This window comes from Fringilla coelebs, assembly GCF_963513975.1.
Source record: "Fringilla coelebs genome assembly, chromosome: 18".
NCBI lineage: Eukaryota > Metazoa > Chordata > Aves > Passeriformes > Fringillidae > Fringilla > Fringilla coelebs.
In genome coordinates, this window is record NC_140044.1 from 7,838,675 (window position 1) to 7,855,252 (window position 16,578).

At 46.2% G+C, this 16,578-nt stretch overlaps 1 protein-coding gene across 1 annotated transcript in view; it reads right to left on the minus strand.

The window, feature by feature from the left end:
• The window catches only part of CTNNBL1 (catenin beta like 1), a 47,318-nt gene that overhangs the window by 3,850 nt on the left and 26,890 nt on the right, over positions 1-16,578 (minus strand). The window contains exons 12-15 of the mRNA XM_084218008.1: positions 8,887-8,984; positions 7,767-7,847; positions 2,178-2,315; positions 1,513-1,585 (exon numbers count right to left, since the gene is read on the minus strand). Of these exons, the coding sequence (XP_084074134.1) occupies positions 1,513-1,585; positions 2,178-2,315; positions 7,767-7,847; positions 8,887-8,984 (390 nt within the window). The remainder of the gene's footprint in view (positions 1-1,512; positions 1,586-2,177; positions 2,316-7,766; positions 7,848-8,886; positions 8,985-16,578) is intronic.

The window sequence follows — 16,578 nt, forward strand, 5'->3', positions numbered from 1 at the left end:
CATTATTAACAAGGCAACGTGCCCCTTCAGGTAGGGAACGTGCCGCTGCTGAGAGCACCCAACCCAGCACGACCCTGAGCTTGCAACACCCGATACAATCACAGAGAAAGTTTCACAATGCAAGTCACTGTCTGGGAAAGAAAGAATCAGATGAAATTTTAATGCAGCTGCCCTCCAATTCAGCTTGGTATGTAAGTCAACACCCCAGAGCCGTGACCGTGAGGTGTGCAAATCCGGCGAGGTGTGCAGACAACTCCCCCAGGGACACACGGCCCAGGGCAAGTGTGGGAATCTGAACAGGGATGTAGCCATAGTCCACATTGAAAAGGGGCAGTTTAGAGGCAGGAATTTTCAAGTAACAGAATAAAAATCAGAAAAGACATCGTATGCAGCCCCCCGCTCACCAGAAGGCATTAACTTGCACTTCGTTGCTAAAGACAAGAGCCAAAGAGATTGTTTATAGCTGCAGGTAATTTCACACTGTCAGAAAATCACTCTTGATTTTGTCACACCAGCCAGCCCTCTGATTCCTTTTTTCCTGCATATGAGAAGGGAGACAGCCCACAGGTTTTGCAGGAAATAAGCTGTGTGTACCTGCCATTGTTGAAGTGGGGGCAAGAAAAGCCCAGGAGAACTTTGTTGCTCCCCAAGGAAGCAGAAACACTGAAACACATCCCACAGCCTACTATCCTAGAAATGCTGCCAAGCTTCCCTTTCCTCCAGAAGAAAAACAGACTCCTCTCCTCACACTGAAAACAACACAGCCCCTTTGGAGCAGATACATTCCATAAGGAAGCATCTTCTCCAGGTAGCTCTGATTTCCTGCTGCTCCCACTAAGCCTCTCAGCTCCGAGGAGCCATGGGAAGAGGCTGAGTCCTGCCCTCCTCTTCCTCAGTTCCACCGGCTGCTGCTGCTGAAGGACAGCAGGCTGCAGAGGAGGGCCACAGCTCAAACAGGCATTGCTCTAATTCACCATGAGCATTAAAAATAACAAGCAGTACTTTAAAACTGGGATTGCAAATCACAACAGCTACATTTTAAAGCTATGGAGGATACTTTAATGCTATAATCCCTATTAATTTGACACTAAGAACAAGATAAATACACCACGGGTACTAATATGGTGCAGATGGTAAAGTGCAAGGCCATGTTAATGAAAGATGAGACTCCACTATTCTTCCCTCTAGCAGGCATGTACACTTCCCTTAAATATTTACTCTCACGTTAATGTCAGCAGTGAATTCCAGCCAGGCTGGAGCTGATGGAAGCGTGCAGTGATGTGCTGCTCTCTGACAGCAGCTACAGCGAGTGTCCTAACTCGGAGGTAAAGCAAAGCACGCCACTAATCAGGGTGATTCCAGCCCTGCCAGGATCTCAGAACACTGCTCAGCTGCTGCCTGGAGATGCTCAGGAAGCCAGGAAGAATTACATGTGAAGGCTCGTCCTGCAAAGCCATGACCAAGCTGTCCCTGGTAGCGATGAGACACTTGCACAAAAACATCTCTACTCACCCTTCAGGATGTGTCGAACAATTTTAATGGAGCTGCCTCTCATGTTCAGGATCTGGTGGACTCTCTGACGAATCTGATGGAGAGTAGGACAGAGAAGAAAGAGATCTTCAACACAAGTCCATGCACAGCCCCACTTTTCCCCACTTTGAGGGATAAGCAGATACCTGAGCACCACAAAAACCAACTCAGTCTTGGGAGCCCTCAGCATCTGTTCAGGAACACCCAGGAAGTCACATGGCAGAGAAATAAGAAGCCAAAGAATGCATTCACAAACCTCAATGTATTCACAGAGGAAGCAGAGATGCAGCATTTTGCACAGATCAAGAAAAGCTGTAGCTGTGCTTTTGTGAGACCTCCTGAGAGCAGGTCCCTTCCCCCTGCTCCCTCAGCAATGACATCAACGTGGCCTTTCCATTTCAAAGCCTGACCTCGCTCACACAGATTATATGAATTTAGTGACAGCAAACAACTTCTGTCCCCACTAATGCCCTATCTGCTGCAACTTGATGGAGCTGTACGGACACAAATGCAACAAACAGGAGGTTTCCTCCCGAAAAGGGAATTAGAGAAACAATTACTCAACACAGCATTTGCAAAGATTTAGAGCCTTGTCTGAAACATGAATGTAAACACAGATGATCTGCCAACCTTGTAGGCAGCTTTACCTGGGGAACGTTGGCATTACAGATCTCTGCCATGATGTAACAGATGAGCTGCAGCACAAAGAGCCCAGCATCCAGACGACGGAGATAGAATTCATCTTCCATGTCATCATCTATGATCTCTCCTCGACGCACCATGTCCTGTAAAACCACACAAGGGAAAGGTGTGAGGATTCTCTCAGAGCACTTGCCATCAGGAGTGGCAAAATGTTGGTGGAATTTGTGGTTTCTCAAGAATTGTTTTGTTTCCCCGAACATTATCAGCCATATTTTTCTTGCCGAAGTATTTTTAATAATTCATTTAAGTTCACAAAACATTTCATTCTGTTTGAAGAAGTTTTGCCTTTGCTGGTCGTGAAGTGTGTCCATCTGCAAGTCAAAATTTTAATTCAAACATACAAATCACATTTCTACATTGAGGGGTGAGAGTGTGTGAACTATGGAATGGACCCATGTATCCGTGATTTACAAGTTCTTTGTCAGAATGGAACAAAACCTGCTCTTTTACTGGCCATCTGAGGGTGCTGTTCAGCAGTGCAGAACATGACTCCAGCACACTCAAAGAGCTATCTGGCTTCTAGCTTCATGATTGACTGATACATGAGAAAACCCATCTGAAAATCCTGCACAAGGACAGCTTTTCCGTGCCCAGCCAAGCTCTTCCAGCTGTTTCTAAGGGGGGGCTGCCAGGGCAAACCCAGGACAGGGTTTTTTAGCCAAAGACTCCCATGGGAATGATGACCCACCATCAATCCTTCTTCTGTATACATGAGTTTCACCAGAGAGACCTGCCCAGAGGGAGGCCAGAGGAAGAATGAAAGAGGCCATTCCATTCCATTCCATTCCGTTCCGTTCCATTCCATTCCATTCCCCCATCTTCTTCAAAACACTCAAGAGCCACCCAGCAGCGAGCTCAGAGCAGCCTCCTCTGAGCTGGCCCCACACATGCCTGTGCTCCATCCTCATGGGGGCTGACAGGCCCAAACAAGTGTGTTAAGTGTCACCTTCTACATTTTGTGGTTTGTCTTCAGGATTTGCTCTTAAACAACGGAGGCAGCTCGTCAGCTGCTCTGTGATTTATCCCACAGCCGTTGGCAGGCGGGTGCGCGCCGGTGGAGCAAGGTTTCCTCGTTAGAGCCACCACCTGTGAGCGCCACGCGCCCGCAACGCTCCGCAGGATGCGCCTCCTCGGGTGCTCCAGGCACCCAGTCACCAGCACCAAAGCTGACTGAGGCTGCCAAATGCCGCTGTTCTGTCAAGCCTCGCACCTAGTGGTGAGCTGAGGGTTTTAGGCCTAAGAAGGAAAATGAGACCTGTGCAACTCTCCCTGGAGGGGGTCAATGGATGCTCCCCAGATAGAAAGCTGATGGAGTGACTTAGGTAGTGAACTACTTCTCCTTTCCTCCTAAAAATCCAGTCTGCCAGTAAAAGAACAAATGTAGAAGACAGTGCCTTCTTAATCGTGTTGTGACATCAACTGCTTTGGCTACACTCAGATGCGACGTTTTAGCATCAGATCCTGAAGACTCCAACACATGCAAGACTGTCATTTACTCCAGGTTCTCAAAATCATAGGCACAGGCATGACTGGGCAAAGCCTGCATGTGAGCTCTTGCCAGTAAATAGAAAAATCTAATTTTGTGCAGAGAGTGACTTCCCTCACCCTAAATCCATGCCAAATGGCTCAAATCTGGTCTCTAAAGCTGAACAATGATGAGTCTGGCTAGTGAGAGAGCTGAACACTGACTGAATTATCTAAAAAAACACTCAAGAAAGACAACACACTCACTCCTGTACCACTGCTCACTCTCTGCACTGCACACAGGCTCATTGACTGCTCTGCCCAACAGTGCTAAATTCCTGAGCAGAAAAACCACCACAGGCCAGGACTCTGAATCTCCAGAGCAAGAAACAAAGGCCAGGTCTGCTCTGTATTCTGATCCGAGCACGGCGATCACAGGAGCTGGATCCAGGCAGCCACGGTCTTGATTACACAGTGGCGGCTCCAACAGCCCCTCTCAGCAGAGAAGATTATTTTGTGCCAGTAAATTAAGCAGATATGAATTAGAGGAAAAGTACAGTTTTAAGGTGCCTTTTCACAGTCCTTTTTTTTTAATCCACAGCCACCCTTTCAGTACTAGTCTGCCTCCAGTACAGTACCAAGCAGCCCCTTTCCCACTTGGACTCTCTTTCAAAGCTGTCAGTTGCTAACCTCCAAATGAGCACTCAGGTGCCATTTCTAATCTGCCAGCAATATGTGCTGAGATGCCCCTTGCTGATGGGAGAAGACAGCAATAAGATGGGCTTCTGTGAAGCTAAAATGAGCTTCTCTCACACTAATGAGGCAGGACTGACAGGCCTCGAGGTGTCAAGTAGAGACTCCAAGCCTAAAGATGCGATGGATGGGCCAGTGCTGTACCAAAAATCACCTTGCTCCACACAGGTACTGGAGGAGATTTCTACATCCTCCTCCCTTCTCATCTATCACTCACCTTCCAGCACACACTGCACAGCTGGGCAGAGCAAAAGGATACTGATCAAGAACAAAGAACACCTCCAGGATCCTGGGTTTACACCCTCACCACGTGGAACAGCAAGGCCAATCCAGGTGGACAGAAATGAGCATGTTCCAAATAGCCATGCACCAGAACAACCATCAGAACGTGTCTCTCACTCTAAGGATGGAGTCTCTCCCCTTACTACTTTCAGTCTGTATTACTGGGGAGAGCTGAGAGATGCAAGACATGCTCAGGAAGGGCCTTCAGACAACAGGCTAAGAGCCACACTCACAGCCATCATGTCCTGCCCTCAGCACAGCTCCAAGCAATATGGTCTTTCTACACCAAACTGAAAGGATGGGCTGACACAAATCCCCACCTGTTATCTCCACCTGTGGATACCACACTCATCCTAGGAGTTCCACCTCTTCCTTTCAAGGATGGAGTGGCTGAGCTGTACCACAATTAGCATGTAATTTGTAAGTCATTATAGCACAAAGTGTCTGGTGAGAATATTTTATTGAATAAACCTGATGAGCATAATTTTCCGTGGAACTATAAAAATATTAAACTATCTCTTGTCATTTCCTACCATCTTTAGAGATCATCAAGGCTATTGCTGCCACCCATAATTATACCTCATTTTAGAGAGAGGTAAAGGCCACAGGATGTTGCACCATTTCCTACAGAAATAATTAAAGAAATTGAGAGGAGAACAAGATATTTTCATTAACTAAAAACTCTGAGAAAAGTGCTAAGATAGGCATCAGGTGTTGGAGACAATGCTCTCATGGACTGTGCTCCTGGGTTTCCCATGGCAATTAGGATAATCACCAAGTTATCACCTCTGAACCTTTCTGAACAGATTCCACTGAAGCAAACAAGGGGGTAACACTAAAAAGGGGCTCAATGACCTCATCCGGTTTCACAATCCAAATCAGGGTTGAGATTATTACAAGTATTCCTCCTCAAAACAGCTGGCTTCAGAAATTCCTCCCCTCCCTCCCACCCTCAACTATTCCCCTACCATCACTGCCATGGGCTGAAAAGCAAGGCTATAAACCAAATCACTAAAATAAGCCAAGCTAAAAGAAATAAAAAAGAGAACTACAAGAGCAGGAACTTCTTATGCCAGCTGCACTACTAAAGATAAAGCACTCAGTCATTCCTTGTGTAAGTAGCTTTTCACTCCTTGTAATACAAGACTTACACCAGGATACTCTGTCCATCAGACTCAGATCTCACTCCTGTCAGTGTAGGCTGAACCTGTAAAATCTCACCAAGTATCATTTTTCCATGAGGCAGGGAGAAAGGCGAGGATCTGTACAACCAGATTTTTGGGGTACTATGTCCTCTACTGCAAGGGAAAGGTCAAAAGCTCCCCACTGACAGAACACCATTTCCAAAGTGTTCATACAATCCACCTCAGTGATTCATGTGCCACAACAAGGAACACTAAAGTGTCCCATAAATCCTGTCACAGCCAGACAGTGCCATGATGTGACAGACAGAATGATGGCTTTTGCCTATTTCTGTGAGAGGAAAACACTTTGAACCACTTCAGATCTCAGGAGACCATGTCCCACTGAACATCTGATGACGCTACAAAATAAAACAAACGATAATTCTCCGAAAGTGTTCCAAGCTAGGAATGAACTTGAATATCATATTTTATACATGTTGGGGTCAATATGTTGCACCCATGAGATGCTTCTGCCAAATACTATTATTAGTTCTAATAGAAGATAAAGAATTGAGGTCCATTTATTTTGGATACAGGAGGAGAATCTGACATTCCTTAGTTTTACTTCTCTAATGCATTTAGTAGACACAATATTATTAATTGAAAAGCTTCCACAAAAACTTCTTCACACTCAAATTCACTCCACTCCTGCTTTGTGCTGGCTGTTTGCTACAGATGTTAACGTTTGCAGGCTGCTCCAGGGTGTTCCTGGATAAAGGGCACATACCCTTGCTCTGCATGTGGTATTTTAGGGCTCTGTACAATCAGCTCCAGCACACTACAAAAGCTTCAACTGAAAAAATCCAATCTGGTTTTTGAGTTCTAAAGCTCCCACACCAACACCAAAATGTAAAGAGTAAATAATTTCTTGCCCTGTGCTGAGAAGGAAAGACAGAGCACAGAAGGAAAGGAGGAAAGGGTAAACGCTGTTTTCCTCCAGGCCACCGCTCCGTGGTGACGCTGCCGCTGCCCATATGGAGCCTGAGTGCTGGCAGCAAAAGCAGCTCCATTCATCACTCACTCCTGTGCCTCTTTGAGCAGCAGCAGTGCCCCGATGCCCTCGGAATGTTTGGCAGTGCCCGGAGAAGCAGCCTTGGCAGCGGGCAGGCAGCTGTTTGTCGCGGCCTGGCAGGGGGCTGCTGCCCGTGGCACGCAGAGCGCGGCGTGCGCGACGGCAGCTGCAGCCATTGCTCTCCGTCGGTGCTAATCAATCTCACACCCTCCCCAGCACTGATACAGATAATCTTGTGGGAAGCTGGCCAAGCTGGCTAACAGCTCTGCAAGCTGCTTCCTGACTCCAGCCGCTCGTTCCCTTTCAAAAGGTCTGTTCCAGCTTCAGTTCCAAGAAAGTGCTGTGCGGTACCAAGGCTCGTGTCACTCAAACGTTCACTGCTGGTGTGCAGAGAGCACACAGCCCTTGGCTGCTCCTCAGCCAACTCATCAACACAGACACTTTCTCATTGCTGATCACAACTCTGCAGACCAGGGCAGGAGGCCTCACACATTATCATGTAATTGTCTCTCTGCATTTCACCTGCTCTCCATCTGCCAAACCAAGCAGGACTGCAGCCAGGTAAAAGTGAAGGCAAATTGAAGCACAGACAGACTTAGGTACTTCTAGTAAAATTCACTCTAAGAGACAGCCAGAAGCACTTGTAGAGAAATTCTTGGCCCACTTTATCTGAGGTTACCTGGAACTTGGAAAGTGAGGCAATAGGAGTTAAGAGAAACAGCACACGTATGAGGGCACACCTGAGAACAGTGACTGGCGGAGCCAGACGTCCTGCACAGATGACATGGCTGTGCAGAGATGTTACAGACATGACCTAGCAAAACTTAAGCAATACATACGTGTTTCTCCCCATCAATCTTCTTGTCAGCTGCCTGCATTGCATCCAGGTACTTAAAATACAGTTCCATCAGCCGATCAACCTGCAAGGGCAGAAGAGAGAGACATAAGCAAGAAAAAAGAACAATGCAATCATCTTTAATCCTCCCTGCAATTTTCTTTTCCTCTCAGCTTCAGCCTTCACAAAGCAACAGGCAGCTCTGTCCCTCCCAGGAAGGAATGTGTTACAGAAGGAGGGTACAAGTGCTGCTTGGATGAGCACACAGGGGCTGCAGGCTTTTTTGGATGTCATCCTATATGGGAACACAGTCCCATCAGTGCCAGATAAACGGCAGCAAACAGACACGTGTCCCCAGCTCACTCTCTGTGCTGTGGTCCTCCAGGCTCCGGGTTTCCCCAGTGGACTTGTCTATCTGTGCTGGATGTTCCAGCTCTCCCACTCTCCTCTGAATTGTGTTAGGGCAGCTGAAATCCTGTCTAGTAATTATCTACAATTGGTAGAACAGGTTATGAAAAACACCTTTAAAACACACTAATGAGGAATACTAAGGAACCAGTATTTTCCCAGTGGCAGAATTTACAAATCCCTTGGGATCCCTGGTTTGCAAAAGCTATTTCTTTTCTGCGAAGCTTTGATCTATCCACCACCATGTAAATATTTTGGGAAGAATTTCCCAGAGCAAACACCACTAAAATGAAACATTCTAGGAGAAGAGTGGAGAATGTTAAATGTGTACCATAGCAACTGCTAAACTCTCTGCAAAAGAGCTTCACCAGACACACTAGCACCTTTCCACACTGTCCTGATCTCAGAGCCAGCACAATGTAATACTGCAGATTGTCTTCTAGGGCCAGGTTTCAGCAGAGACACAACCCAGGACAGAATTGCTACTACCATACGCAGGGGCACCAGAAAACAAGAGTACAGGGCCATGCACTAAATGTCCAGTTTTGCAGTTTGTAGAAACAATGTGAATGAGAGAACAAAGGTCCGTGACAGCAGAAGTCTCTGCAGGCAGGTACGAGGACGGCTTTTTGTAACTCAGTGAGAGCCACCAGGCACCCTGGGCAAGAACCTTCCCAACCTGGCAGCCCAGAGACTGAGACACATTCAGCACTCACCTTCTCACTGTCATTCTCTGTGAATTTATTCAGCAACCGTGTCCTCTGCTGCCCTCTCAGGTTTCGCAGAAGGGAAGCCAGGATGGAACAGACATGTTCTAGAAATACAAAATGAAAATTGCATGCTGAGATCAGGAAGAGGAGCTTATTTCCCTCTGTAACATGCCATTAAATTCACTATTAACACTCCAACTCGTAGCTGTTGATAAGTAGAACCCTGGTTCCTTCCCATCATGGTGAGAGGAGACAGAGCAGCACTGAGAGCCACAAGTCACGTTTGCAGGGAGCACAGATAGCTCCTCATTCTAGCCCTGCCAGTGAGGTCTCCTCCTCCTCTGCCTCAGGGACCTAAAGCACCTTACACAGAGCACAAGTTTCACTCCGGTTTTCTCCTCTTTTGTGCCTAAAGGAGCCCTGGTCAAAGCCAGCACCCAAATGACCCTCAGGTCACCAAAGCAGGGACAGCTACTGAAACAAGAGAGCTGGAGAAAGGGAATAAGTGCACTCCTGCAGAGACTGAAGAGGTATGAGGTAGTGAAAAAATTCTCAAACCAACCACTTTCATTTAAAGAAAGTCCCATCAATGAATATAAATGGGCCACAACAAACCAGAAACGACCAAATAAACATGTTTACAGTCTTCTCAATTGCACTTGGGGGTCATATTTTTCAGCACAAACCAAGGAGACAAGTAAAATTCAAGGCTGCAAGACACAGGAGACACCTGTGTCAATGTCACACCACTCTGAGAGGTGACTGAGCCACTCTCCTCAAACCCAAGCACAGCAGTGCAAAGCAAAGGAGAAGGGCTTGAATCGCTTTCCCTTTCCAAACCAGTCAGAACGACTTCCCACCTGCATGACTGCATTAAACACAGACCTGCTGGTTTAGCCACCCTAGCTTTACCAAGATGTCTTCACTGTAATCTTGCTGATTAAGACTGATGAAAATTAACGGCCACTGTGTGGAAACACAGTGTGGAGAGGAGAGGGATCACCATCTCATTGCTGTCACACCATGCATTTCCTCAGCACTGCCCAGCCCAGAGCCACGAGCAGCCCTAATTGATCAGTCCAGCACAAAGAACCAGTGCCATCACCGTATTTGCTGGGAGCTCCTGCTCCCAGCTGCCTGGGCCCTGGAAGGTGAAGGCATGCAGGCTGCCTGGCCAGGGTGCCTGTGCTCCCTGCTGCACGGATTATCTGCATCCTGCACAAGGGCAGCACGAGGAGAGGCTGCACAGGCACATGAACACCCCCCATTTCATTAGCTGCTTATAAATGGAGCTTCCTTTTCGAAACAGATTTCTGCCTGAGGTGGTGTCAATTTTTCATGTTCCAAGGAGATTGGGAGCGTGGCTGGCAGGAGGAGCAGGCAGATAACAGGTTTATCGGGTGGCCGCACCGTGCGGCTGCTCCGTCATTCCGACAGCCCCACGGGGGTGAACGAGGATGCTCCCACTGCACACAAACTGCTGCTCCACAAAGAGCTACACCAAATTAACTGTTGACATTAAAAGCACTGTAAAAACCTTCAAGTTCTTGCAAGTTCCCATTTTCTTAAGGAGAAAGAAATTCAACAAAATGAAAATTTTTTTCCCCATATATGCCAACATATGCTCTGCTGGTTTAGGAAGAAGTCAGCATTCTGTATGTCACACTATTTTTTCCCCCAACCTTCTTTTTTTGGAAGTGTTGATGCAGCATTTTAGTAGCAGTATTCTCACCAATGATCTATTTTCATTGCTTTTTTCCAATATTCCTTTACTGGGAAATGTATTTTAGCCATCATTTTTGCTTTGGTGGTTGTATGCAGATATTTATCCATTTTATCAATAAAATCTTTAAAACTACTGACAAGTCTAAAGGAGCTGACACAGAGGTTTTGAGAACAAGGTTATTCTTTCAACATATCACTGCAGAAAATCCAAGAAATATTCAGTTGCCTGGTCAAAATGTTCAAAGAAGTATTTTACAGAAATATTTCTGAACTATCTAAACTGGTTTTTTATCAGCTTCCTGAAAAATAACACACTCGTGTATTTTATGCTGCACCCCAAAATCAAGGTTATGCCTGATAAAGCAAGTCCTAGCCCAATAAATACCAACATCCACAGGCAAGGACACTGGCCAAAATGAGGGCAAAGCTTGATGGAATGAGAGGCTGAGTCCATGATTCAGTGGATTAAAGTGTTTGCACAGCCATGGGAAGGGAGAAACACTAAACTTTGGGTGGAGGTTCCCACAAATGGGGTCTCACCATTTTACCATGGACTGACCCAATCTCCATCTCACATGGGCAACATTTTAAAAGCTGTAATGACAATATTTGCTCAGGGTTGGATCTCCTTTGGGAAATGGTGAGTAGCTGATGCTGTTTTGAGTCCCCAGAACACAGAACCTGCAGCTGCCTGGCTTTGATCTCAGTGCAGACAGAGGCCATGAGCTGTGCATTGCCCCAGGGTGAAGCCACAGGCAGCCTCCGTGTTACAGAATATTCTGGGAGCTTCTCCATAGGAACGTAACACTCAGCCAAAGTCCACATCCCCTGCAAAAAAGGCATCACTTCCAGGGAGGGTACAGACAAGGCCAGAGGCAGAGGCTGCAGAAGAGCCATATTTCAAAGAATGACTAAATGTGATTCCTTTGAGAAGCAAACACCAAACCAAGCTGTGCTGAAGCACCAGAAAGGTGCCTCCACAGAACTAACAGGTACCAGCTGGCAGCTACTATGCATCAAGAACAACTTTTTTCATGCAAACATCCCAAAAATCCCCTAAATTCACGGATGTGGGAAGATGGGAGGCTTCTCTCTCACCAGCCAGCAGCACTGCTGCTGTCCCATGGCTGGCTCACCTGCAAGCCCTGCCACTCCCCACAACCCCAATCCTGCAGGGCACCATCCCAGACACACCCCTGGCTCCAGGAGGTCACATTCCATGTGCTTCCTGCAGCAGCACCAGGGTCTGCTTGGCCCAGCATCACCTCAAGCTCTTGGGAGCCATTCCCTCTCCAGACAGGCACAGAGATTTCAGCATGCAAGCAGTGTTTAAAACACCCTAATTAGATCGATCTTGACTTCAGCTCCGAGTGTTGGAATACAGATTAATCTATTCCATGGCTGGCACTGGCAGCTGCAACAGCAGGAGGTCCTGTCAAATCAAGCTGTAACACTACACTCCTCTGCCTTTATTATACCCACCCCCTGCTTTTTTTTTTTTACATCTCATTATAATGGACATCTGCCTGGCAGGGGAGGAAGCTCAACAGTGAGGAAGAGGAGGCAAGCATCATCCTGCAGGAAGGGGACAGTGGGCAGTTCTGGATGCCAGGGACAGCAGCCCATTGGAGGCCAAGCAGGATGATCTGGTGAACCCAGCAGAACACATTTAAGAACACTTAAAATAAAATGTAGTTTCTAATTAGAAGCAGGAAAATACTAGAAAAAAAACCAGCCAGCTCTTTGAGATATTTCTACCCCTCCTAGACACACAACTCTGTGGCTTCAGGGAAACCTGGATGAAGCCATTGATCCATGCCAGTACTACAGGTGGCACTGGGACATGCTATTCCAGTGGTGCAGCATCTGATAGCCTGACTTGTTTCCATGTGCATTAATAAACTATATTTCAGAAGAGTAACCCACTCAAGTATCACTGCATTTTGCCTAGAAAAATCTTATCTTAAAATACTGAGAACAAGAAAGAAGCACCAATTTTATGGATAGGTGAAGGGGGGCCTGGGAGAGCTGGAAAAGCTCCCCATGCAACAGCCCTGGTGAGCTGGATCCAGTCATCAAGCTGAACATAAAACAAAATTCTTTCTATTGACTGAGAAAGTTTATTTTTCTGATGTTCTTGCAACAGAGCACGCTCACTTTAATTGAGATAAATTTAACTCTGTTCTCAGCATCATGGCTCACTCAAATCACAGGTTCCTGTCGGAGGGTGATGGTGAAATAACAAATTGGCATAATAATGTTCTGCTTAAACAGACTGATGCCTTCCCTGGGTGCTCACTCCTCAAGACCACCAAAAGAAAAACACTGCTGGCTGGCAGAGGGTGCTCAGTTAATACCAATAACTCCTTATCAGGCCATGTTTCTGCTGCTGTCTTTTCACTTCCCCACGCCCTGGGAACCTGGCTCTGAGGCAGACATTCATTCCAAGGGCTCTGCTGCCTTTAGTGCATGTCACAAAGGAGTAAAAGTATATTTACTAAGAAATGGTTTTGTTGTTGTTTTTAAAGGGAGGGTGTAGCTGAGGATCTCCAAAAGAGGCCTTGTTATTGACAGAGGGCAAACAAGCAAAACACCCCAGCAATAGGAATTCTCCTTTGGAAACTGGCTGAACTAATTCTCAGGTTATCAAATTAAGCATTCCTAAGTAAAACCGACATCTAAGACAAGAGAAGGCTTTTAAATGAAGATGAATTGGACAAACATCCTTTTATAGTTCATTACACTCTCCAAGTGAGCAAAACTCAACTGCAAATAACCATCCTGAGAAAGAGCAGGAGGATATACAGCCTGTCAAGCCAGCTATGACTGCTTCACTACAGACTCTCTAATTCAGGAGGAATTTGTGTTTTCTCCATTTTTAGCTCACTGAGACTGTTGAAGAATTTTAAACCAGCATCCAATGCTGTGACTCGACTGTGCTGAGAGCTGCTGCACCCCCACGGACACGGGGACACCCCAACTCTCAGCTCTGCAGCAGGAAGGTTTTGGGAATGCAGATGCTCAAAGAGCAATCCCCACATTTCAAAAGTCACAACACAGAAGTGTTATTTAAAATCTTACCCTCTATTTATGCCAAGAACCACCCAGAGGCAGATTTCTGTGCACTCCCTGCAATCACAGACATTAAAGGGACACTGCTGTTCAACCAGCTCACAATACACAACCCCAATGGCATCTCCTACACAGCCAGGCTGGTTCTCTTTGTGGCTGTCCAAACCAGCTGGGCACTCACAGGAGTACTGCAAATCCACAGACACAGGAAAACTCTAAGCCATTTCTGCCTTCAGCTGCAAAATATTTCTGCTTTGAGTTGCTTCACTGCCTCAGAAAAAGGGAAATTGCTTCCAATGAGTTTTTTCTCCCAAATCTAATATCCTAATATAATGATCTGTACAAACACAGGCAAAATTCAAGTGTAGATAATGTGCACTCAGTTAGACACCACAGGCCCAATCTTCAGGCTCAGATCATCCATAAAGATGGTTAAGAAATTTTCCCTTTCTTTTTTCCTAATTACATAGTGTACATAAAGCATAAATACGTGCAGTTTGGATTTAAATTGTTCACCGGCTCCCTAGAGTAAAATATTTTTTAAACACTGACAGTGTTTAAAATGTAGCTAACCAGCACTGACACCTTTATGCTAGCATTTAGAAAGGAAGAAATACATTACAGAGAAGTTACTTTTATCAAATTTAATTTGGATTATAAATTTCTGTAATAAATAAAAGCTCAGCAAGTCACATTGAGATTTTTTTTCACTGGGGTATTTATTATTTTGTCACATTCAGAACACTGCCTTAGAGACAATAAAACAAACATGGTTTTATAGACTATCTCTTATGTAAATAGCAACACTGCTATAAAATAAAGACAAGGGGATATTTTCCTACAACCATCAGACACATACAGAAGATTTGGTGCTCTGGAGATTGAGCATTGGATGTCCTGGGAGAGGTGAAGTACCTGGAGCCACAGTGGGTGCCAGGACCCCCAGCCTGGCGGCACTTCAGCCACTGCACACAAAGGGACAGAGGGCCAGGCAGGACAAACCCTTCAGCAGAGCTGTTTGGAACCTCACCCAGTGCTGGAGCATTTTAGCAAGGCTGGCCTTTAGGCAGCTGTAATTAGGGCCCAGGTTTCAAAGCCCACTGAGGGTTTTGTGTTTTACAGCACAGCCTGGGGTGCCCAGCACAACAGCAGCCCAGCAGCAACGCAGAGAGGGCCAGCACAGCCCAGCTCCTCAGAGCTGCTTTAAAGAAATACTGATGCCACTGCTGCAGAGCCATTCCAAAGAATCCTCTAAAGGAATCTCTTCCTCCATTTGGCATACACATGAAAGCTCTCCTAATACAACATTGTTCTAATTTCTTTAAAACAGATTGAACACAGGATAAAGTTTTTTTGAGAAAAGATGCAGACTGAACATGAGAGTTCTTTTTGATCAATAAACAAAGAGATAAGCAAAAAGCAGCATGTTCCTAGGACCAGAACAGCACAGAGGGAACCAGTTCCATCATACCACACCTGCACCATTTCCCTTAAAGCCAGAGGCACCCAGGAGCCTGTGCCAGGTTCCCCCCAGGAGCAACCACTGCATGGTTGGGGCAACACCGAGCAGAGTAAAGCACACACTGTGCTGCTTACACCGTGTCAGGACAACGGCTGACAGGCCCCAGGGAACCCTGCTGAACATCTCTATTACCTCCTGTCGTTAGAAATTCAGTAACTCACCTGCCCAGTGATGCAAAACAAAAAAAATTGGACTTACTACCACAGCCTTTTAGGGAGAGTTTATTTTAATAGAACTGATTTCTGGACTCATCTTAATGTTCTCCATTTCTTCAGCATGATAATGAGACAGAGATGTGATACAAAGCCTGTTTGCATGGATCACTTCATCCTCCTGAGGCCAGACAGGCTTTTCATACTATCACAGAAATAGTCAGGAACTGACCCTGTCAGGGCTTTCCAGACTAATCCTCACAGCAGCCAGGACTGCCCACAGGTATCAACTGCAGTCTCCAGAAGAAGTAGATGAGACAGAGATTAGCTCACTTTCCAAAACTGAAAAATTAAGTCAATGGCATGAGCCACAGACTCAGACTCTACCCAGAACCTCCCATTCCAGCTGAAGCTTTCTCTCAGTAAGAAGAATTAAACAAACCTCATTTTCACACTGCAAATGAAAATTTCTAAATTTCCCCTAAATCCATCGAAGCATAACTGTGGATTTCATTACATAAACCTGCAATTTTATTACATAACCTACAGAAACCAAACCTAGCTCTGCAAGTCCACTGAATAAACCCCAGACCAAAATTTTCCCCCTCACCATTATCTATCCAACACAAGTAACGCAAGACAGATAAAGTGACCAGAACTGTCAGCAGGTGTGTGAATTGCTCTGGGGTTGGGTCACAGGTGAGCCCCTGCTCTCCACCCGTGCCAGGAAAGCAGCCACTGCCACACATGCCCAGCCCATGCCACTGCCCATTCCTTGTCCTTAGGAGGGAGAACAAGCAGCCGTCCCCAGCCCAGCAGCTCTGCCAGAGAAAGGAGCTGCTCAGTTCCAGCCAGGGCCTCAGCCAGCACCCAGAGAGCTCTGCAGGGACAGCACCTCCCTCCTGGCCTTGGCAGAACACCTATATCCCACCTGAGCTGCCAGGACAGTCCCAAAGCAGGGGATTTGGGTTTCAAGCTCCCATGTTTTTGCTATTTCCTTCCACTTTCCCTTGGCTTGCTGCAGGAGTTCAGGATGGATCCTAGCCATATCTGAGAGCCACTCACACCTCTTCAGTTTTTGACAATATTCACCCTCTGTAGAACTGAGTTGAGCAATGAACTGGCACAAAACCTTAAGCATCACTAGCAGTATTTAAAGTTTCTTCCAAGACATAGTCCACAGCCTATTTTGTTTCCTAACAAAATGGGAAAGTCAATGTTACCAGG